Raw genomic sequence first — 23,566 nt, 5'->3', positions numbered from 1 at the left:
AATTCGCTAGACAAGTTAGAACAGTGATTTTTCCCTATTATCTTGAATTACAAGTTATATACAAATTCTCCCTAATTCACCCACACAGACTGGATTATTTTCGCTCATTCCCATCAAACATTCAGCTTTTCTAAATACTTGTATTCATTTGTAGGATATATTTATAGCAAAACATTTAAATTATATTGTTGAGAACTTAGTTAAGTTAGTATTGCTAATCCCATTCTATCATCAGAAATTGGAAATAGTGGGATGGTTTAGTACTAAAGGCAAAAAAAAAAAAAAAGCTCAGATACAGAAGAATATTTCAAACTCACATTCCCTAAATTATCCATCTATTCACCAAAGACTATGTCTTTTTCCCAACTAGCTCACTTTGTCAGAAATTATGGCATTTAATTATTTTCACCAAATGTAACTAAAGAATTTTTCTTAATATTAATGCTACATATTTCTGAGTTTGGATAGGAAGGCTGTATCCTCACGTACAAAGAATGGAATGCTATTTTGTGTAGAAATATAAACTTAGCCTAACTACTTCTAAAGGTATCAAATGATCTACTTAACTTTTAAAAGTTAGTCTGCATGTGACTAATGAAGTGGAAAACTGAAACCGTTACTGAGGCAGTTTAAATCTTGGTTTGTTGGCTAAGTTGCATTCCGACCTAAATTTGTCGATACTGCATTAATTTTCCACCACTCTGTGATGTAGACACAAAGAAAGGCAGCCAAATGAATTCCAATTCTAATTTCAATAATTAAAATGACCACTTCTTTTATTAAAACAACTGATATCAAAACTATAATTTTTCTTAGGCAAAGAAATATTTCTTTGTATATGAGGATACAGCCTTTCTATCCAATATAAGGCAAGTAAGTGTTTGTATTTTATACATTTACGATATAAATACTATGTGTTGTGACACACAAAGCAAAATAGATGTTTGCAAAATAGATGTTTGCAAAAGCAACTATGTTAGGTATCCATAGTAGTAATCAGGCTGGCAACAATTTGATTTCAAAAGCTACCCTTTAGGCCCATTCACAGATACAGAGTGCCTCCGAAGTATGGTGCTAACCTGATTTTAAACTACAGACATAAATGACCCCAGGTAACCATCCAAACAGATGATGCAATTACCCTAATGACCAAAATGCATGTTAATTTTGCCAAATTTTGGAAAATCCCGGTTGTCCAAAATGCCAGATGGGTGCTACTAGTGTTTAACAATGACAATTTCATTCAAGATCTTGGAGCTGTTTTATGTTGATGTTAGAAAAAAAAAATACACATACTTTTCATTTTTAACAAATAGAGGAACATTTTAGCTGCTTCATAGAATTCTTAGACAATTCAGTGGAAATGTAATTAATAATCTAAACACAATAACATATGGTGTTTTTTCCTCAAATAAAACCATTTGAATACAGTATTTAGCAAAGAGCCTTGCTGTTAAGGCAAGTTCCAGTATGTGGACAAAAAGAAAGACACTATCATCTCTAATGACTGCTGTTTCTTACCATACACCATCTTTGAAAGCTTTCATTAGCATTTGATGGTAACTAGTGTTATCTAACAGGTACTGGTATTTTTCAATAATAATTTCTCATCATGGTATTTCTACCAAGTTGTGATGACTTTGGTATTTTGAACATTGCTCTTTTTTCACTCTTTGAATAAAAACCAAATTAGGTTACAACTAGGAAAAGTTGATTATTTTGAAAAGCACAAAGAAAACCTACTACTCCAGGATTAGGAGTGGGTGAAACTTACTTTAAGCAACTAAAGTTACTGTGATGGGTTTAGGGGAGCTAAGAATAATCGAAGAGTAGAATGAAGAAAGCCAGCCAGCCAGCCACGATGAGTATTAAGATATTCCTTTAGTAAATACAGAGGAATAAAACTGGCAAAGCTAGTACTCCCACCAGCTCCTTCTTAATGCCCCGCTGCAGAAATAGAACCTTTGTTTCCTCCTTCACAGCACTTTGCACATTTATTTAATTATTAATAATTTGTTTAAAACACACCATTTGTTTCACTCATCATTTTATTCTCACTACCTTCCACAATGCCTGGAACACAGACTAACTGGCTGACATTGTATCAGAATAATGTCTACCCCCTGCTAGAAAATCAATGACTATGTTTCAATGAAGTTAACTCATTGAGTACATGTGAGAAGATGGGAAAATAGAGGGAAGCACTCGAATATACCTCCCTTTAAGTTACCCAGAGGAGCTAAGAATAGATTCTAGGCTTCATTCACAGAGTATCATGGCAGCATTCTGGTGAATATTTGGTTTAGGGACCTTAAACATGATGGCAATAAAATCTTCTGTGATGAAAATTTGAGTTATTTTGTGTCTGTCCCTTTTTATGTACAGAGAATAAGTAATTCAGGGGTTTCAACTTCTATTTTTTTAACATTGTTTTGCCTGATAAACACACATTTTGAACAGAAAGCATAAATATTTGTGATCTTTTGAAACATGGCTCATTAAAATATCATTTTAAACCTCATAACAGTCAATAAGCTGACAGAGACAAAGGTAATATAGATATTTTTTCCCGGTTCTTTGGAAGAGCATGGATGATTCGTTACACATTTTTAAGTGAGAGTCCTTGGTGTCCATGATTAGAATAGAAAATTGATGATCTACAAGTGTCCCCAAATCACACATAAACCTAGGAGTAAAAATGTTAAGGAAAGGTGTCCTTGTCTAATTTTCAAGGGAGGTGAACCAATAGTTTGAAAAGATGAGTGAAATTTAACTGTCAGTGCCTTTAATGTGAGAGGCTGAAACTCTGCTGAAAGAACATTCTATCTTTTTTGATAAATTAATACATATTTTTAATAAAGCCAGAATGCAATTAAGTTGTTGAATGAAAAATTAATATTCATTTAATCAATTTAAGAAACTTAACATAGCTGACTTCCACATAATTTTGGGAACTCTTATTCAACTTAAAATTAAGCTATTGTTAGCCAAGCCGAGAGCCAAATCAGGAAGGCAATCCCATTTGCAATTGCCACAAAAATAAAATAAAATATCTAGGAATGCAGCTAACCAGGGGGGAGAAATATCTATAGGGATAATTATAAAACACTGCTCAAATAAAGCACAGAAGACACAAACAAATGGAAAAACATTCCATGCTCATGGATAGGAAGAATCAAGAGCATTAACATGGCCATACTGCCCAAAGGAATCTACAGATTCAATGCTATTCCTATCAAATTACCTATGGCATTCTTCACAGAACTAGAAAACCTATTTTCAAATTCATATGGAACCAAACAAAGAGCCCGAATAGCAAAGGCAATCCTATACAAAAAGAACAAAGTTGGTGGCATTACATTACCTGACTTCAAACTATATAACAGGGCTACAGTAACTAAAACAGCATGGTACTAGTAGTACAAGAACAGGTATATAGACCAATGGAACAGAATAGAGAGCCCAGAAATAAGGCTGCACACCTACAACCATGTGAACTTAGACAAAATTGACAAAAACAAGCAATGGAGAAAAGACTCCTTATTCAACAAATGATGCTGGGATAACTGGCTAGGCATATACAGAAGATTGACCCCTTTCTTACACCGCCTACAAAATCCATTCAAGGTGGGTTAAAGATTTAAATGTAAAACCCAAAACCATAAACTATAAACTACGTTGTCAACCCTAGAAGACAAGGTAGGCAATACCATCCTGGACACAGGAATGGACAGAGATTTCATAACAAAGACACCAAAAGCAATTGCAACAAAAGTAATAATTGAAAAATTGGATCAATGAAAGTTAAGAGTTTCTGCACAGCAAAAGCAACTATCAACAGAGTACACAACCTACAGAATGGGATAAATATTTGCAAGCTATACATCTGACAAAGGTCTAATAGCCAGCATCTATAAAGAACTTAAATGAATTTACAAGAGAAAAATAAACAACCCCATTAAGAACGGGCAAATGACATCAACAGATGCTTTTCAAAAGAAGGTATTCCAACAGGCATATGAATAAAAAGCTCAACATCACTGATATTAGAGAAATGCAAATCAAAACCACAATGAGATACCGTCTCACCCCATGGAGAATGGCTTCTATTAAAAAGTCAAAAAACTAACAGATGCTGGTAAGGTTTTGGATAAAAGGGAACACTTATACACAGTTAGTGGGAATGTATGTTAGTTTAACCATTGTAGAAAGCAGTACAGCGATTTTTCAAAGACCTAAAACAAGAACTACCATTCAACCCAGCAATCCCATTGCTGGGTATACGCCCAAAAGAATAGAAATTGTTCTCCCATAAAGACACATGCAGGAGAATGTTCTCTGCAGCACAACTCACAATAGCAGACTTGGAATCAATTTAAATGTCAATCAATGACAGATGGGATGAAGAAAGTGTGGTGCATATGCACCATGGAATACTACGAAGCCAGAAAAAAAAAAAACACACAAAAAACAAGGTCATGCACATTGTGGGAACATGGAAGGAGCTGGAGGCTATTATCCTTACCACACTAACGCAGGAACAGAAAACCAAATACAGCATGTTCTCAGTTATCAGTGGGAGTTAAATCATGACAACTCATGAACACAAAGAAGGGAATAACAGATACTGCAGTCAACTTGAGGGTTGAGGGTGGGAGGAGGGAGAGGATCAGGAAAAATAATAACTATTGGGTACTAGGCTTAATACCTGTACAAGAAACGCCAGTGACACGAGTTTACCTACATAACAAACCTGCACATGTCCCCTGAACCTAAAATAAAAGTTAAAACAAATTAAGCTTTTTCAAATTGTTTTTGAGATGGAGCCTTGCTCTGCCGCCCATGCTGGAGTACAGTGGCACGATCTTGGCTCGCTGCAACCTCTGCCTCCCAGGTTAAAATTATTTTCCTGCCTCAGCCTCCTGAGTAGCTGGGACTACAGGTGCCCGCCACCACGCCCAGCCAATTTTTTGTTTTTTTAGTGGAGACAGAGTTTCAACATGTTGGTCAGGCTGGTCTCGAACTCCTGACCTCGTGATTCACCCACCTCAGCCTCCCAAAGTGCTGGGATTACAGGCGTGAGACACCTTGCTCCGCCAAGCTGTTGTTTTAACGTACCCCATCATGGAGAAACTTAAAGTAGAAGTGTTTATTTTTAAGCACTAGTCATGGTTAAAATGTAAATTTGATGGTAATAAACATCTGAAATGTACTTATCAACACATATAATTCTATTTTCAGACTTTAATTCTATGTGAATTCAAATCATGGATGATAATCTTACAAAGAGTGGGCAGCTATTTCACATGCAGTCCTTCACCTCTTCATCCAAACTGCCATACATGACATCATTCAACAATCCTTCAAACACCAAGTGACAGTTACCTACAATATTACAGAACATTTTAAAAACCAACCCTCCAAAAATACTATGGCAAAATGTACCCTCTCTATTGAGTCTTTAACATTGTACCCTTCCTCATTTTCCTTAATCATGTAATAAATGTGATTAGACTGGGTTATGTTAAAAATCTTGTCTATTTTAAACATGTTACAACTCTGTGATTCAATATATGGACAGTAGTCAAGACAAGAGTTATGTTATTAAAACAAAGGAAAAGGAAACAAACAAAAAATAACTCTAACTCCAACACTTCTCTGGCGCTATAAAACTTGGCTCCTGTCTGGAATCTTAATGTTTTAGTGTTCATGTACCAAGCATATCATCAGATGCATTCACAACTTTCTAAAAAAAGAGTAAAATCTTATCATACAACATAAAGTAGCAAATTACAGTCCAGATTCATAATCAGTTTGAGCCTTGGTTGTATGAGACTAAACCAAAGATTCTGGAAGGTTTTATATGTATCTCTCTGTTTGTGGAAAAGTTAGGTTCTTGAGTTCATTCCATCTCCTATCCAAAGTACAAGTAACCAGTCATTAAAGCCATATGCTGGCTGAGGGAAGTTTCTGTCCCAGTCAGACATTATTTATATAATCAATTCAGAGTTCTTAAGTACAGAAGCTACAAAGCACAGACAAGTTGGTTGGCTATTTGTTGTTGTTGTTCTTCAAAGGCAATAAAGAATGCAGATTTGCATTTAGACTCAGCGTCAGACTGTATGCTCCAAACATAGTGCAACAGCAACTCCTATCCCACATTCTCTTCTACAATGTGACCTTGCCACTGCTCCATCAAAAGGTGGCATTCAATTGTCCTTCCCTTAAATCCAAGCTAGCCACATGGCTCCTTTGTAACCAACTGAATGTGGTAGAAGAGATGTGTGATTTCTCAGCCTAGGTCAGAGAGAGTCTGGCTCTCTTATGACTCTTGCCCTGCAGGACTCACTCAATTTGTAAGAATTCCAACTATCCTAAGACCACAATGCTAGAAAGGCCACCTGTGTAGGCATTCCAGGGAGAGTCACAGCTTTGCCCAGTATCTCACGGCTTTCCCCACCAAGGTGCCAAACCTGTGAGCGAAATCATTTGGTAAATGACCCTACAGTTCCAGACGTTCCGGTTCCTAGCCATTCAAGCTATCTTCAGCAAGGGCTCCAGACATCCATCCTCATTATGTCCTATCTGAATTCCTGACCCACAGAATTCATGAGTATAATAAAATGGCTATTTTGTATGACTAACTTTTGTTGTGGTTAGTTTCCCGGCATTAGCAACTGGAATACTCTTGGTAAGAATCTGTCTTTACCACCAGTTAATTGAGACCTTGGTAATCTTAACAAAAATCCAAAGTTTCCTCAATAATGTATAGGGATAACTTTAGCTACCTTGCAAGTTTATTGTGACATTGGGGATAACTGAGGTGTCTGGCCTGTAATAGTACTGAATAAAAGGATAATAAATTTGTGATCAACCAAGAGCATTGTTACATGCTAGGTAATGCATATCAAAATTTAAATTTAAAATTAACAAGGTACTTCATTATGCAATGCATTATGCAATGCAGAGACTTTACTCCTTAAAGGAGAAAAATCTTCAATTGTTGAAAAAAGTATCACTGGGTTTTACTGAATATATAACTAGGAAGAAACATAACACTAACAAACAGACACTTTCCTATATTTAATCTTTATGATAAACCAGACATTAAGTTGTACGAGGTCACATGATTGGTAAGTGGCAAGTTCAGGTCAGTTAGAATCCAATGTCTCGTGAATTCTCCAAAATACTACTCTACTCTGACACAGAATTACATTATAATTTAGCATAGCTCACATGGAAGTTTGTTGTGGTATTTATTTATTTATTCAGTTAGTTATTTGGGGGTAGCCCTCAGAACCAGAAGAGGTTCAGGGAGCTCCCTGCTGTGGTATTTAGGTTAGGTATTCCAGAGACATATTTTGAAGCGTCTATATCCATTTCACTAACATGTCTAGTAGCACTGACTATACCTATGGTCTCTGTAAGTGGTCTTACTATTAAACAAAAACTTGCAGGAAATTTCTTGAAATGTATTCCCGACAGCAGGTGAAATCTATTGCTTGAGATATGTTTGTGTTTGTTTTTGTTTGGTTTTGAAATGTTTTATTAAAGGCCAGGCTTTTCCCACACCCATCAAATCCCTTAGCTGCCAAGATTCATCTAAGTGGCTCCCTGGGGATTACAATCCTTCTAAGAATGTGAGCAAAAGAAAAATTATATCTGTTCACAGATTAAAATGTCCTTTGTAAAAGTAAATCTAAGGAACTTGAAAATTTAAAAGACATTAACAGAAAGTCATCAGGAAAATCTTGAAATAAGTCATACTTGGTTTTCTCTGGCTTATCAGTAGAGAAAGTTTTGGTGCTCTCTGGTATTCCTAACTGTCCACCCGTCTATGCTGTCTAGGTTAAAGAAAACTGCATTTATTATTCTTATGTTCTTTTCAAGGAAGTTAGAAGTGGGTATAACAATGGTGACTTGCAGGCTTGCTGGGCTATTTGTGAAAATGCATCAATACTAACACATTTCAAGCAACAAGCTGAACCTTCCCTGGAGCAAATCACATTGTGAGGTTTCCTAATGAAACTGTGTTTTTGAATTAAGGAATAAATGCAAAATATGAACAGATGAAACATGTTTGAACTCAGAATCACTATATCTCAGATTTGCTAAGACTTGCAGGTGGTTAGGCAGTTCCATTTATCTTTAACACCTAAGATAGGCTTTCTTATAAATTCCTTTTAAAGTAGCTTTTTATACTGAAGTTAAAAAAAGATCTACATATAAAGCACCCTAAAAAGAATTTCTTGTCAATTAGAAATAATAATATTCACCTGTGATTAGCATACGGTATACTGCCATTTCAAAACTACCAGTGACTCATGTTACAAATGCAGCTATTTTTAAGATAGTATGTGAATGATGTTAACAATATCCCTTGAAAAAGGTACTATTTGATCAAGTACTTTGTGGATGAAAAAACAGAAAAATGAATTTATTATATCCCTAAATGACTGTTAGTAAAAGTGTTCATTAGGCCATCTGTATGTCCTTGCTTTTTGCTTAGTCAACAAATTACAGACACGAAAAAGCAACATGCTTTATATGAAATAGCTATGTATTTACACATTTTAAAGAAGAAACGTAAAGTCTCCTTAGAGGTTATACAGCACATTTGATATCAAATTTAGGGCATCAGCATTCTGTATACACTTGTGCCTATCCTATCTACACTAAGGATTCTTGTAATTGCTGTGAAACCCTAGCAACTATGTCCTAGAAATAAAGTTAGCAAACTAAATGTGACTAAGCAGAAGTGTAAAATATTACTATAATTTGTGTAAGATTTAAGGTTTATTAAAAGGTTCCCCAAAACAGTACCAGGGAAAACTATCCTAAGAAAGAATTCTGTGGCCGGCAGCCATGTGAGTACTGCGTATTCTAAACTTCCTAACAAGCACACTTTATTTTTTTTTCTTTCCACCATTAATCACAGTCAATTAGCCACTTTCTCATATGTCTTTTTGGAACACTTAGAACTTAAGATGAGTGCCTCAACTGTCCTCCATACATTGAATTGGGACACCAGAGAAAAGCATTACGGCTGACTGACAACCGGATTACTGGTTCGTACTAGAAGAGCTGACGCAACCTTCAATACACCAGAACACAAGGGGCATGGTTCTACTTTTGCTTAAAATCATAAAACAGGTTATAAACAGCAAACGATGCACATTTGGTACCAAAATTAAAATGCAAGTTTAAAAATAATGGCCTAGGGGAAAGTTTCAGTGGAAACTGGTCTAAGTAGGGCATACTATTGTGAGTAGAAACATTCCTGAAATGCTCCTTCAGTAAATACAGGCCTGCCTTTTCACAGCAGTTTTAATTCTAATTAAGACAAACATTTTTAATTAAGCCTTAAATATCCTGGTGAAGGGCCTTCAGTAAAATTGTCCTCGGTGATTCCTCCCAAAGTAATTTATTTTGAAAGACAAAGATGTGGATCTCTTAAAATCTTCACAGAAGACATTTCCCTTCCTGTTTTCTGCTACTCCACACAGCAAACAGACTGAAAAAAGCTGCTTGCCCTTTGGAACAGACAAGAAAAGCACTGCTGGTTTTGATTCGGGCATTCCCCTTCCTTTCAAAACACTGGTGGAGAGAAGCTTCAAGTTCACATAACATAAGAAAGCACATTTTGTAAAGTGGGGACACAGAGCAATTTTCAATATCTTGTTTCCTTTCCTCCACCCCCGCCTTGTGTCCCACCATCCCCGTGGAGAGCAAAAAATGAACTGCTATTATATATACAGAAAGTCAAGAACTTGTTCCAGAAAACCTCTAACAAAACCATCTCTACTTTTTACCCATTTGCTTATGAATTCTACTTTATCTGGGCTGAAAACTATTTTTTTTAAGGCAAGATAAGATGAAAGTTGATTTTCAGAAACACAAATAGAAATATACACTGGGCTATGACTTTCAGCAAGGGGGTAGAATAAACGGGGAAAAATCCCAAACTGGGCCTGCCTTTGATTTTTACTCTGCAGAGTGGTATTACCGCTATATTTGCATTAGGCTTGTGTCTCCATATTTCCTTGACCAGAGAGGAAAAAAGCTGAGATAAATGGGTATGGAGGCAATTAAGAAAAGGTTAGCAAACACTGTATGTTGCTCTACAAACTCGAGCTGGCTTCTCCCCATTCCCTACATTCCTGGCCAAGAAAAATGGATACTGGCCTAAAAAGCAAATGTGAGTTGAAACTGGTTTCTCTAACCTATCTGAAAAGTCTTTATGCAATCAGGGGGCTATTATTTCAGGAGACAGAGAGAAAGGGGCAAAACATTCACGTTGCTAAGGAGACGTGCAGAAGCTGTCATTCCTACATAAATTTTATTATTGAAGAGGGGAAAGGAGATATTTTCGCTAAAGTTTATTTGGATCCCCTGGTTACCAAAGAAAGAAATTCTGCCGATTTATTTTATCTTTAGTTGTAAACAGCCAACCCTGAAAGAATTGAGGGACCTAAATGTTGACCTCCTGCTGCCAACCAGTTCCCTCCACAGTGAATTAACCAACAAAGAGGAAACCCTTCAATGGGAATTTTGAGGTAGTATCAAAGAAAAAGCCTTTTTTAAACACAAAATTAAATTTACAGAAGAAACTTAATCAAATGAACTAATCTGTGTTATAACAGGAAACCAAAGACAAAGGAAAATCAGATTTTTGTGGCTTTTTGTGCTATTTCAACTTTGTTACAACTTGAAATGTTTCCAGGAAAGCTTTATAAATAGTCCCGAGAAGACATGAAACTGGAAGGAATGTAATGAGTTTCTCAGGTGTCTATGTGTGTGTGTGTGAGAGAGAGAGAGAGAGAGGGAGAGAAAGAAAATCGCCGGCAGGTCCTCTCCATTTATTCCCCTTTCTCTGCGCTGACACCAGCAGTTGAAGAATCAAAATTAGAAAGGAAGGGATTTGTAGCAAGAAATCATAAGTTGACAGATTTCTGCTAAGGGCATAACTGGGGCGCCAGGGAAGGCAACTGGAGGGTCAGGGAGGGCGTAAAGCAGTAAAGCCCCCAGGAGACTGGTAACCTCAGTAGCTACCTTACTCTCCACTTACCACCCCCATCTTATCCATTTGCAGCTTTCAGCGCTGGCGGAATAAAGCACAACTTTCTAGGCATCTGTGAGTAGCTCATGGAGAAAAGAAAGGTCTGGAGGAGAGAAGAGTTACTCAGAGTGGCAGAGAAAGAAAGGCAACTCACAATCAACGGCGGCGTCACCAAAAAAGGAAAGGAAAATAAGCCTGTCCCTCTCCCAACTCTTCATATCCATCAAAAACGTAAGGAAATAAAATCCAAACGGAAATACATTGGTGAAAACGCAGATAAGGTGGAGTGAAACGGGCAGAAATGTGAACACTAGGCAAATTCGTCCTCGAGAGAGGAGGGAAAAAAGAGTGGGGAAGACCGAACAGAGAACCCCCGCAGCATCTCGGTGGAGTTGGGGAGTTTTTGCCTGCTTCTTTTTTAACGGGGGTGTGGAAGGCGTCGCATTTTTTACACAGCCACATGGCTCTCGCCTCAAATGATAACAAATACCCAAAATAGCGTACGTGTTACTCCAGAACAGGAGGAATGGCCACGGGGGAGGGAGAGGGCGTGGGCTGTCGCTTTAGGTTTGGCGACCAGGGATGTGGAGGGAAGAGGGGTGGAGGCCAGGAAGGTGGCTGGAGCCCCAGGATCCGAGAAGGGCCTGGACGGGGTGGGACGGGCCAGGGCATGGGACGCGGGGAGGTGGGGACAGGTGGTGACTGTCCTGGCAGTGGGACGCGAGGCAGTCCGGGGCGGGAGGCAGGGGTCGCGGCGCGCCGGGCCCTCACCGCTGCTGAGCGTGGACTCGCAGTGCCAGATGTCCAAGCTGGCGGGTTTCCGGCAGGACTCCCACAAGGACAGGTAGTACTGGTGGTCAGCCGTGACCCAGGCCGGGCTCAGCACCGCCCCCAGGTCCAGACACAGCGCCAGAAAGATGCACACCAGCCCGACCAGCTTCAAGGGGGTCAGCACCGACACGCGCACCTCCTCCATGCCGCTGCCCGCCGAAGCCATTCCTGGGAGCCGCTGTCGACTGCCCCGCCGCAGGCGAGGACGCCAGGAGGGTCCGGAGAGCCGGGAGCCGGACCTCCCAAGGAGGGAAGCCGCCGAGCCGCCACGCGCGGGGACTCGCTCCCTCGGGAGCTCCCTCTGCGCGCCCCCTGCCGCGCGGCCAAGGTGGGTCTGCGGAGGCGGCCGACCGGGTGGGGGTCGTCGGCAGCCGCAGAGACGTCGATTCCACCCCGGACCTTCGCCGCCGGCCCCGCGCCGCGCTCTGCCCGCGCCCGCACCCGCTCCGCCCGGCTCGGCCGGGCTCGCTCCGCCCCGGCCCCTCCCCGGGCTGCGGGAGGCGGTGCCGAACGGGGAGGGGCGGAGGGCCAGCACTTGGTGGCTTAGGCTCCAGTTCCCAGGGCCGGAGGCTCGCGCCTGTCCCGCCCCTACCCCGCCTTTGGCCCGCGGGCGGAGCCCAGTGCCAGCCCGCGCCCCCGAGCGCGCGGCAGTTCCTTGAAGCAGCCCCGCGCCCCGCCCGGCTCTCGCCCGGCCCTGGCCCTGGCCCGGCCCCCAGCCTCGCTGACTCCAGGTCGCCGGGCTCTCCTCCTTCACCCAGTCACGTGGGTTTCCTTTTCTTAGGGAGCAAGAGTGGGCCGTTTTCTAGAAGGCGCCAGAAGTGGATTCCTAGGTTTCCTAAGCTGTGCCTCTTGGAGCAAGGACAGGTCCTCTGTCTCAGTGATGTAACACGCCCCTCCCCGGCCAATTTAACATCCTGAGAGATTTGGAGGAAGGAGAAGAAAAGTGACTAAATGCATTTCGCCCTCTTTTCAAAACCAGGACGGGCCCAGGAGTCCCCTGGTTTTACCTATTTCCTCACTTCTCCGCTAGCCTGCTGCCACTTCTGTTCTCCGGGCTCACCTGCTTTTGCGCCCCCCCCCCCCCCCCCCCCCGCCCCCCCCCCCTCCCCCCCCCCCCCCCCCCCCCCACACACACACACACAATGAAGGGCATTTGCTCTGAAAACGCAAGCGCTAAAAAGGAAATGAGAGCTACTGCAAAATATGAAGTAAATTTTATTTGCGTCTCCACTGCTCTGCCCTTTGGGTGTTGGCTAAAACCTTTATTAATTCCGCTTTGCATTATGCCAAGCTGGATCTAATTCCCCTCCTGGGTATTAAGATGTCCTTGTCCTTAGCAAGATCTAGCCCAGGACCTGCAATAGGAAAAGTGATGTGTATATTTCCTGAATGGGAAACTAAGCAATCTACAAATATTTGTTGAGCATCGAAGGTCTAAGGATTCAGCACAATAGGACATCGTTCTGTTCTTAAGTAGATGCACCATATTTTCCCCTATATGTAAGGACTAAACACCTCTTGAAATTGAAATTCTGTTAATTGCCTGGTTCAGTATGTGATTTGTGGGTTATCTGTCTTTTGTAGCTCTTTAACTCATCTCCATCTTCTCTATAAAAGAAATAATTTACTGGATAGATTAGTGGGGAGGGCGATGTTTCCAGATCTTTAGTCATCCCAAAAATTTGGTGAGGCTCCCAAGACAGTGATTAAGAGCTGAAGAATGCAAGAAACACATTCTGTCTTTTATGAAACACAATCCTCAGTGTTGCAAGATTTCATACTTTTGGTTGATGAAAATTATTTTCCCCCAACCACATCTCTCCATACGTTGAACACATGTTGACTGCAGCAACACTTTGGGTGTAAGAAACAATCGAGTTAGTGTCAAATGAAAACGAACCTAATATAAAATAAAAACGCCCAGGCTTTTCTTATATTTACAATTTCGGGAACTTTTCTCCCACCTCTCAATCATTACCATGATAATTATTGCAGGACCCTTAACAAAGAATGCCTAGAGCATCCAGAGCTCACTAACCTCCAAATCCCAAAGGGCTTCTTGGTTTCTCAACTAGAAAGAAGCCTAAGTGCATCTTCTCCTTAAAAACTTAGGGAACACTGAAAAATTTACAAACCGGGACAATCAATAGGTGACCAGGATTGTGTGACTGTTCTTTTATCTAGATTTATAATGTGTATTCAAAAGTAATAAGAAAATGTCTTGAGTATGTTTTCAAAGATATAAAGAAATCTTTATTGTGTCTTCAGTTTCTATCATCTTCTCTTTAATAAGCTGATTTTCCAATCAGCCAATAGTTTTCTTTATTCTCTTCAATGTGGGCTTTCTTTCCCCTCTACCCCTACCCCAAACCCCACCTCCACCCACATTTTTGCCTAATTTTTTTCTGGCTTGTTCTCAACTGCTTACTTGAGTTACTCCATCCTTCTTTATGCTGCCTAAAAAATTGTCTCTATGCTTTCTCCAAAACTAGAAAAGTAAACAATTTTTAACAAAAAGTCAAATTCTCCTAAAAACTCTATTCCTCTATTAATAATTTATGGAATTTTGCACAACATAAGGCCCATCAACCACCCTGAATCCTCAATTTCAAAATACAACAAACTCTCAGAAGTATTTTTTTTCTTTTCATAGATTTGTAGCAAACTCAAGGGCACAGGGACACTTCCTCTCCACCTGCTGAAGGTTCACTGAAAATGAACTGAGAAAAGGCAGATTATTTGGAGAAAAAAATGCATATAAAACTTATTTTATGTGCAGAGGGGAAAAAAAATCACAGGAGTGTGATTACCCTATAACCCAATGAGGTCCAGATGCTTATATACTCTTCTTCATAGAAAGAGAAATGGGGGTGTAGGAGCAAATGATTGCCAGGGGAAACTGGGCCCAAAGAACAATGGCCTGAAACAAAGTTTTTCTGAGCTCTCGGGAAAGTGGTGGTAAGGTGAGGGGCAGAATGTCACTGTGAGCAAAGGTCGTCTTGTAATGCAGATTGGAGCTCCCAGGTAATTTCTGAACTACCCTGGAAAGAATAGATGAAAAGTCGGTCCTGACATGGTGAGAACTCCCAGTCTCTTCTGGGTGGTTAATTTTGCCTGGTTATTTGATGAGATTCCAAGGGAAAGGATCTTAAGATAATTGCATTTTTTTGGAAAGGAGTTTTCTTAGTTAGATAAGGAAATTCCAGAGGGAATTCCTCCTGGTGCTTCAGGAAACAATGAGAGTCAGAGAGACAGAGAGGCAGGGAAAAGTCAGAGAGAGACCTTGAGGCTGATTCTTGAGTTCAGCATGTCAAAGCACCATATTTGGGGATTTTGTTTTATCGTCCAAAAGACCACCAGGATGGTTAAATAGTAGAAAGAAGAGCTTTATTGTCGATATTAGTTTTCAAACTGGGAAGAGAAGGTCTCTGGCAGGAGCCGAAGGTGCTCTCTCTTTGAATAGAGGAAAGACAGGTTGGGTTTTATACCTCACGGGGTCCATATTACAAAATATAATCATACATATTCAGCAAGTTTAGAAGAAAAGCTATACATATTTATCAGAGGAGAAGAACACATGCCCAATGGGCAAACATATATGTAACATCCCACGTTCACTTTGGGACAGGGTCTTAGCACTCAAATGAGGTGGAATTTGGCTCATTACATCAAAAGGTGAACTATGACACAAAGACAGTTTCTGTGCAGCCTCTATAAGCTGGCTGAAATTTGCTTAAGCTCTGTAATCGCTTATCAGAAGAGAATGTTTCTAAGGTCCATACTATGTTCAATCAGAGTTGCAGTGGTCTTGGTCGTAAATTAGTTAGTAGGAATCTGATAAATCCTATTGTTTGGAAGTTCAGAGCAGTCGGAATCTGCAAATTTGCCATGCTAGCTAGGCCCTGAACCCTAGACCCATAAGTCATTTTGTTCCCTTAAGCATAGGATTCATATTAGCTAATATAGGGGCATCTGTTTCTCAGATTAGAGCTTTATGATCCCCAACAGTGGGAAAACATATTTCAAACTGATGTGAGGCTATCTGTGGTTTCAATTTATCCCGTTTAATGTGAAGAAATATGTAGGCAGAGATCCTGTTGTAAAATTTACAGTGTATGCACCATAGTATTCTTCAAATATCTGAAAAGTCATGAATTGCCCAACATAGCTGGCCCCCAAAGTTTCATATAAAAGACAGTAGACTTGGCCGGGAGTGGTGGCTCATGCTTGTAATCCCAGCACTTTGGGAGGATGAGGCAGGTGGATCACCTGAGGTCAGGAGTTTGAGACCAGACTGGCCAACAGGGCGAAACCCCGTCTCTACTAAAAATACAAAAATTAGCCAGGCGTGGTCATGCATGCCTGTAATCCCAGCTACTGGGGAGGCTGATGCAGGAGAATCACGTGAACTCAGGGGGCAGAGGTGGCGATGAGCCAAGATTGCACCATTGCACTCTGGCCTGGGCAACAGAGCAAGGCTCTGTCTCAAAAAAAAAAAAAAAAGAAAAGAAAGATGATAAACTTGTATTTATCCTAAAGATGGGAAAAGTAGAATGGGAGATTCCAAAATTAGCAAACATTGAATGAAAACCTACCCCCAAAAAAGTATCTGACTGGAAGTGGGTGGTAGTTGGGGTGGGAAGTGACAGTTAAGATTTATGTATATATCTTATATATGTATCATATATGTGAATATATATATATGTGTACGTGTGTGTGTGTGTGTGTGTGTGTGTGTGTGTCTGGCAGAAACGAAAATTAAAATAGACCCAGATTTGAGAAATGAGATTGAACTGTGAAGAAAATTCAAGTCCCTAGTCAAGAAGATTTAAGATCTCTTGAAAGGGATGGCTTTGTTGGCACATTCTGTTTCATTTCTGGAATTTCTTATTGCAATGTTGCAAATTTTTTCGCTTAAAATGATCATAAATGATGGTGACTGATAGTTGCTGTTTCTGCTTTTATTTAAAAAATAACGTTTATAAAAATTAATAATCCTGCATCTAAAAGTCAAAATTTTATCATTTTCTAATGTCTTTTCTATTTTAAAAATGTACTATACTGTTGAATTAGTTAGATTTCAGTCAATAATATCACTTAATTTACTATTCACATTAGATGCTGTTTTGATTTCAAAGTAATTGATGTTTCACAGTAGGATCTATGACCGTAATAATATAGTAGTCCACAAAAAAAGAAAACAAATCATGGAATTGGAAAAACTAAAAGACATGAGAGGGAAAGGATGATTAGTTTTAAAATAAATGTGTTCATTGTAATGAAAGAAGTGTGCGTCAGATGACCAGGAGGTAGGAATATGGGAAACTTAGACTATTCTCTTTGGGACCAATTCTAAATGCCTTTTCCATTTCCTTGTCAAGCATTCATTTCCTTAACAATGGTTACATATAGGGATAACTCTTCCTCCACATTTATATTGTATTTGTATTCATTTAAAGCTATGTGAAGAAATGACCAGGTGTATGTATATCAAGCACATCATTACTGCAGTTTTAATCTTTCTGGCTCCTTGTTTTTACAAGTACAAGTTGAAACTTCTGGTAACCCTGAAGCAAGTGCATGCCTACCAACTTACTCTCATCATGGTGGAATTTTGGTTATCCTTGGACATCATCATCATCATACATCATTTCTATATCTGTTTTGGAGTGTCCTGTGCTTGGGAACTAAATGGAAAATGGAACACCATAGCCTCAGAAATAGTTACCCTGAATAGCTGAAACATTGGTAGGATGAGCAGGCTTAGTTGATTCTTGCTGGAGCTTGGAGGGCTAAGTGTAGAATCATGACTTATGTGTTGACTGAGACACAGATCAAGCGGTCAGAGTAGAGAAGGAAGGCATCAGGAAGTTATTTGTCCTCCCCCACTGCTCTTTGTGGAGCTGGCTAGTTAAGCTTTATCTGTGACTTTAAATTTTAATCAAATCCACCTTTGTGGACTTCTTGGTGAATTTTCATAGACAGTCTTCATAGAAACGTTTTGTCCTTGTGCCTTTGAATGAAGATGCTTGCAGATAGATGGAAGAAGTCTAAGAATTTCCAGCTTAGACACCCCCTTCCTGAGTTTGAGTCCTGTTTTGTCAGTTTCCCACCTTAGCAATAGATTTTGATTGACCAGATGACCAGCACTGTTGTGTTCACTGCCATGTGCTTATTTTTTGTAATATAGAAAATCTCAAAACTGTTGTAGCTGGGAGCCCTTCCCCAGTGTTCTCCTGATGGACACTGTATCTGTAGTGTCAGAAAATTCTCCTTCATAAGGAAGTATGGGTACCTCCTCTCTTTTATGGTCGAGGACTCGCACTTGCAATGGGGACAAAAGTGACCCCAAATCGTACATCTGAAGTATAGTGATGGCTCAATGTCAACTAAAGGAAAAGCTCAAATTAAAAAGCATTAAGTAGAAAGAATACCTACAACAGTTTATACTCACATTCCAACTTAGAAGAATGCAGCTAAGCTATTTCTCTTGAGTTTCCAAAAGCTGGTCTTAAATGTCAGCAGTACCAGGGGATTGAGGATAGTAGAATAAAGATTCTCTTAGGAATTTTATTTCAGTGTAGCTCTCGCCTTTAGATTTCACCTTTTAAAATTAGTCTGTAAAGTGAGTATTACTGCATGGTATGTCTACAGTCTGTCAAAATTCAAAATGTCAGTTGATTCGTGTCCAAACAAACATAGGTGGGAAAATATTAGAACAATATGAAGATCTGTGCTTATGTCATTTCTGAATCATTTTCTTTTCAACTTTAGTCTACATGTTTCGCACTTTTCCCCCCTCTCCTTTCAAGCTTTCTTATCTTTGGCAAATAAGAATCGGAATCTCTTTAAATTCATCAAGACCAAGGTTAAAATACTCACTTTGAAACCTACTGACTGTATGGCTTTGAGCATGACATGAACCTCAGTTCCCTCCTTTATAAAATGATATGATGTGTCACTGGGTTGTTGTGAGGATTAATGGGGTAATTTACATAAGGTGTAATGTCTGGCATATGGTATGCACGAACCGTGATTATTACATTATTATAATCCAGATGTCAACGAGGGCCTCCTGATCTCTGGGAGATTTAGGTAAACTTTGCTCAAATCTCCAATTTCATGATCCTTCAGAGTACAAAGTCCTTTCCAAAATTCTTGCTTCTTCTGTTCTCTGTATTTGGCTCTGCATCTTACACTGAATTCTTCCCCTTGAAAACCTGGGTGCAAATGTCAGTCCCTTTACCAATTTCTGGGAAAAAAAATCAAATGGCACTGTTTAGTTTTGAGTTAATACAAGACTTTTCTAACTGCTTGAGAAGTCATAAGAAAGGGGTGCTACACAATGAAGAGGAAAGACTTCCATATCTTGCTTGCCTCATCAGAACCCACATCTGCGCCCTCTTCTCTCTCTGTCAGTCTTCTCCCTCCTTTCTTTCCCCAGTGCTCATTCAGTAGTTTCCATCCCTAGTGCTCTAAACTCTTGCTACACGAAGTGCATATGCCATTATTACTGGCATCACCTGGAAGTTTGATGGAAAATGCAGATTTCTGGCCCCACCAGAAATTCAGACCTACTGAATCAAAATCTGTAGTTTAAACGGGATTCCTAGTGACTCTTGTACAGGTTGAAGATTGAAAAGTGCTGATCCACGTCATCTTCTCAGGCCTCTTAGGGCTCAACATCTACCCCAGTAACTGTATCAAAGTTAAGAGAATAAAAATTCACTATTTTATACCCTACCCTTCAACACTTTATGTGGTGACCGGGTGAATGGTGTTTCTTTCATGTCCACTTCTCAGCAGGCTCTATTTGTCACTGATTTTGGTCCCATTGACAATGATGAGTCAGCTTTGTTTTCGCTGACATAAGTGTATTCTTCACTCAATTGTTCTAAACCACCTTGTTTGTTATGCTCCCACTACTGGGGGCTGTGATTCTCAGTGCAGCCCATAATTCTGACAATGTATTAATTGGCTGATAAAGATAAATGAGGATGTCTCTCTAGGTACACCTTAAACACCAACTTTTATGACAAAGGAATAAAAAGAGTGACATATGGCTTCTGTGAATTCAGTTTGTGACATTCATACAGCTTCACAATGCATAAATAAACTACTAGAGATTTAGAAGTAAAAAGCAAAAGTTCATTTACCCAAGTCATCTGAAAGAACATCATGAAACAAAGTTAAAAAAAGCTGCTAATCCCCACTGATAAAAACTATCAAATAGGAAGAGTCACAGACTTGGAAATGATATCTCTAGTTAAAGTAAGAGGATGAAGCTGCATTTTGGTTTCAAACCAAATGCAACGTGGCCACGTTGACATTTGCTCTCTGAGCTCTTTTTAAATCCCTTATCTTTAGCCAACCCAGTTGTCAGATTTTCGAATAGTCTTCTTAGTTGACAAACAAAAAAATGGTGTGCCCATGAACAGTGCTGTGAATAGAAGCTGCTTATGGAAGCCAAAGCAAGTTAGAGATGGCATTTGGAAAAATGGATCCAGGTGACATGATGTACAGAGATAGTGGATATAGGTTTTATAGAATAATGGCGAGAAAGTTAAAGTGGAAGACAAGTGAAATTTACTTTAAATAGAATTAGAAAAGTTCACTTTTATATGAATGGTTGATAGGTTAGGAGAAAAAATAGAAGGGAAATAAAACATTGATTACTAGAGTTGATAATTAAGACTAAAGGACAGGCTAGTTACCTTTGTAGGTATCAACGTTTCATGGCTGACATTGAATCAGGATGATTGACACCATCATTCTGTGTTTTGACACCACTGCCCTACAGTGAACTAAGTAAAGCTGTGATATCTGATAACCATTTATTATTTCTTGACAAGGTATCACCAATTTTGATAAAGCTAGACAGATAAAGCAGATTCCTAAATATATTCAGAGAAATACATTTTTCCAATAGATTCTATTCAATGCCAATTACAATTTTTCTCATAAGGTTTTGAACCTTTTTATCAATTCACTGTCACTTTCATTTCAATCTCTGGGCATTCCTTTGTCATGCATTTTAGCACTTTGAGTGTGCCCAGGAAGGGAAGCACATAATGTGTGTGTGTGCATGTATGCCTTCAGTCTTCTTATTTTTTAAAACATTAGTTTCTCAGTGGCTGAACTAATGTGCATTTTGTTCATGCCTTCCCTGGAATATGTTTCTTTCTTAGAAACAGGCTTCCTTTTAAGAGAAAAAAACAAATCTGGTTTTCATTATTTGCTCAAGTTTCTGAATGCAGGATCAAATAATGTAAAAGAAAATAAATACATTAAAGTTTTGCTTTAAAGTCAGCAAAACCAAAGTGGTAATTATTTTAAAGGATATGGTTATAATTATAGACTTGCTGTAAAATAGTTTTAGTTATTCCATGCTTAATTCTATATTCATTTATGATATCATTTTACATTTATGGTATTTTCCTGATAATTTTCAATGTTTACTACCATTTTCCAAATCCAAAATGAGAGAAACAGAGACAGAAAGAGATAAAGACAATCAAAAAGCATTCCTAAAGTATGTATACAAATTTACAATTTTTCCATTTAGAAAAATCGTACTACTTTTTATTTCTTTTTCTGCTCTTATTTAGTCTCTCACATGATCCACATTTTTTGGAATAAGAAAGCAGTAAATCAAATTGTGTGAAAACACACACACACACATTCACAGGCACACACACACACACACACAGACACCATACACACAGACCATACTGTATTATTTTATGACATCCCATCCTTGTGAATATTCTTGTGTTGCCCCAGGAAAGAAGTAGAACCATCTTTCTCTGAAGTATAGTCACATTTCATCAAACTAAAAACTATCTGCATATTTGGGGATAATATTTCTACTGCCATTTTACTGAGTATAGTGCTTGTTTGGCCATTGCCAAGCCAGATCCATGCCAACCAGTATGTTTATCAAACGCAAATTTGGGACACAAGGTGTGACAAACTAGACAAGGTGTTCTGAAGGAACAACTAGACAAAATATTAAAAATCAGGCATGTCTTGCCAAATTTGCAACATAGGATTGCTAAATCTGCAGTGCAAAATGTTCACTCTGTCCTTGATCTCTCCTCTCAAACTTCTTTACCGTTGAAGCCAAACATTTAAATGGCTTTGTCCTCAACTTCATTTTTTCTTCACACTTCCAAATGTTTTTCTGACCATGCCCAAGTTTATCATCATATGCATTAATGCTGCACTCTTTAGTCTTGGAAGGTATTTCTTGCCTTATCATCATCCCTTCTGGGAAGAATAAGGATAATGTAAGATAGTAGTAGAATATGTGCATAAAAGAGGATACTTTTGGTGGTGATCATTAATGATGCTGTAAATGCAAAGAGGCCAGAAATAGAGAAGTTAGTCTAGATTGAGCAGAGTTCACTGAACACTGAATAATTGATATGGTAGTGATTCTATAAGAATGAGACATTAGGAAAAGCATTGCATAAGAAAAAATGCAAAACCTCTTTGGAAACAATCAAGATATGTGAATGCTAAAGAGTGAAGAATTGGAAATGATTCCACAATGTTTAGGTAATCAGTCTGTTTGAAAAAAAAAAAAAAAAAAAACTGATTCAAAAGGCAACTTTATTTTTTGCTCTCTCTCAAGGTCACTTTAAACATTTTTAGTATGGGCTAATTTTTCTTCACTCCTACGTGAAATGTCTTACAGAGCTCATGGGTTCTGTTCACTTTCAGGTAATAGAGTCCCATGCTCACTTTGGTTTGCAAATACAATTTCAATTCATTGATTAGAATGGCCAGCTGCAATACATTAATCAAAACTTCAAACTTGATTTAGCATTAAATCTTCTTTGTAGCTCAGGCCTGATCCAGGTCAGACATATAAAGCTGAGCCTTTCTTTAAGGGGTGCTGCTTCCCTTCTAGGGATATTTTTATGTCTTTGGTCAGGCTAAATATGAAATTGGTCCCACTTTGTTTTGCTCATAAATTCAGCAACTGGAAAAAGGGGGTCTGTTTCACCTGTATCAAGACACTCTTGTGTCTTGGTATCTGTTCTATATGGCACCTCCCTTAAATTTGAGGAAAGGGAAGTTCCATTATGACACCCAGTTACAATCTGCTGCCAAACTTGGCCAGGAGGTTGACAAAGAGAGGGGACGGTGTGAACATTATTCAGATGGCTGGTCAAGAACTGTCAGAGATTTAAATCTTATCACAGTGTGTATTAATAACATCATTTGAGATCTAAATAGCTCCTAATAAGATTTTACTGCATGTTATTTTACTAATATCATTTTTTATAACTTACTGAATGCCTACTATGCACCATCATTTTCTAGGTGTTCTACACATGTGCTTGTATTTATTAAATGAACACAAGTACACTAGATGCTAGCCCTTCTTTTCAGGTTAGGGAACCAAATCGCACAAAATTTGAGTTACTTCCCTAAGGCCACATAATTAAGTAGTAAAGCTGAAATTTTAATCTTATGTCATCTGAAATTGATAAAACATAAAAGCTATGTTATACAGAGGGAACCAGGATTGACAAGCACTGCTAATTGCCTTTTGTTTTATTCCTACAACTACACTAGACCAGCTCGGGACTGACTCCCATCACTCCCCCTTTTCCCCTTGGTATTGCTAATTGCCTTTCTCTCCACCTTGAGACTGAGTCTGTTAGA

At 39.1% G+C, this 23,566-nt stretch overlaps 1 protein-coding gene across 1 annotated transcript in view; it reads right to left on the bottom strand.

Moving 5' to 3' along the window:
• The window catches only part of TMEM47 (transmembrane protein 47), a 30,713-nt gene extending 18,199 nt beyond the window's left edge, over positions 1-12,514 (bottom strand). Inside the window, exon 1 of the mRNA XM_023202976.2 lies at positions 11,831-12,514. Within this exon, the coding sequence (XP_023058744.1) occupies positions 11,831-12,056 (226 nt within the window). The 5' untranslated portion in view covers positions 12,057-12,514. The remainder of the gene's footprint in view (positions 1-11,830) is intronic.
• Positions 12,515-23,566: the final 11,052 nt, after the last annotated feature.

The sequence above is a fragment of the Piliocolobus tephrosceles genome, chromosome 12 (genome assembly GCF_002776525.5).
Source record: "Piliocolobus tephrosceles isolate RC106 chromosome 12, ASM277652v3, whole genome shotgun sequence".
In the NCBI taxonomy this organism is placed as follows: domain Eukaryota; kingdom Metazoa; phylum Chordata; class Mammalia; order Primates; family Cercopithecidae; genus Piliocolobus; species Piliocolobus tephrosceles.
This window is presented reverse-complemented; position numbering and strand designations above follow the sequence as displayed.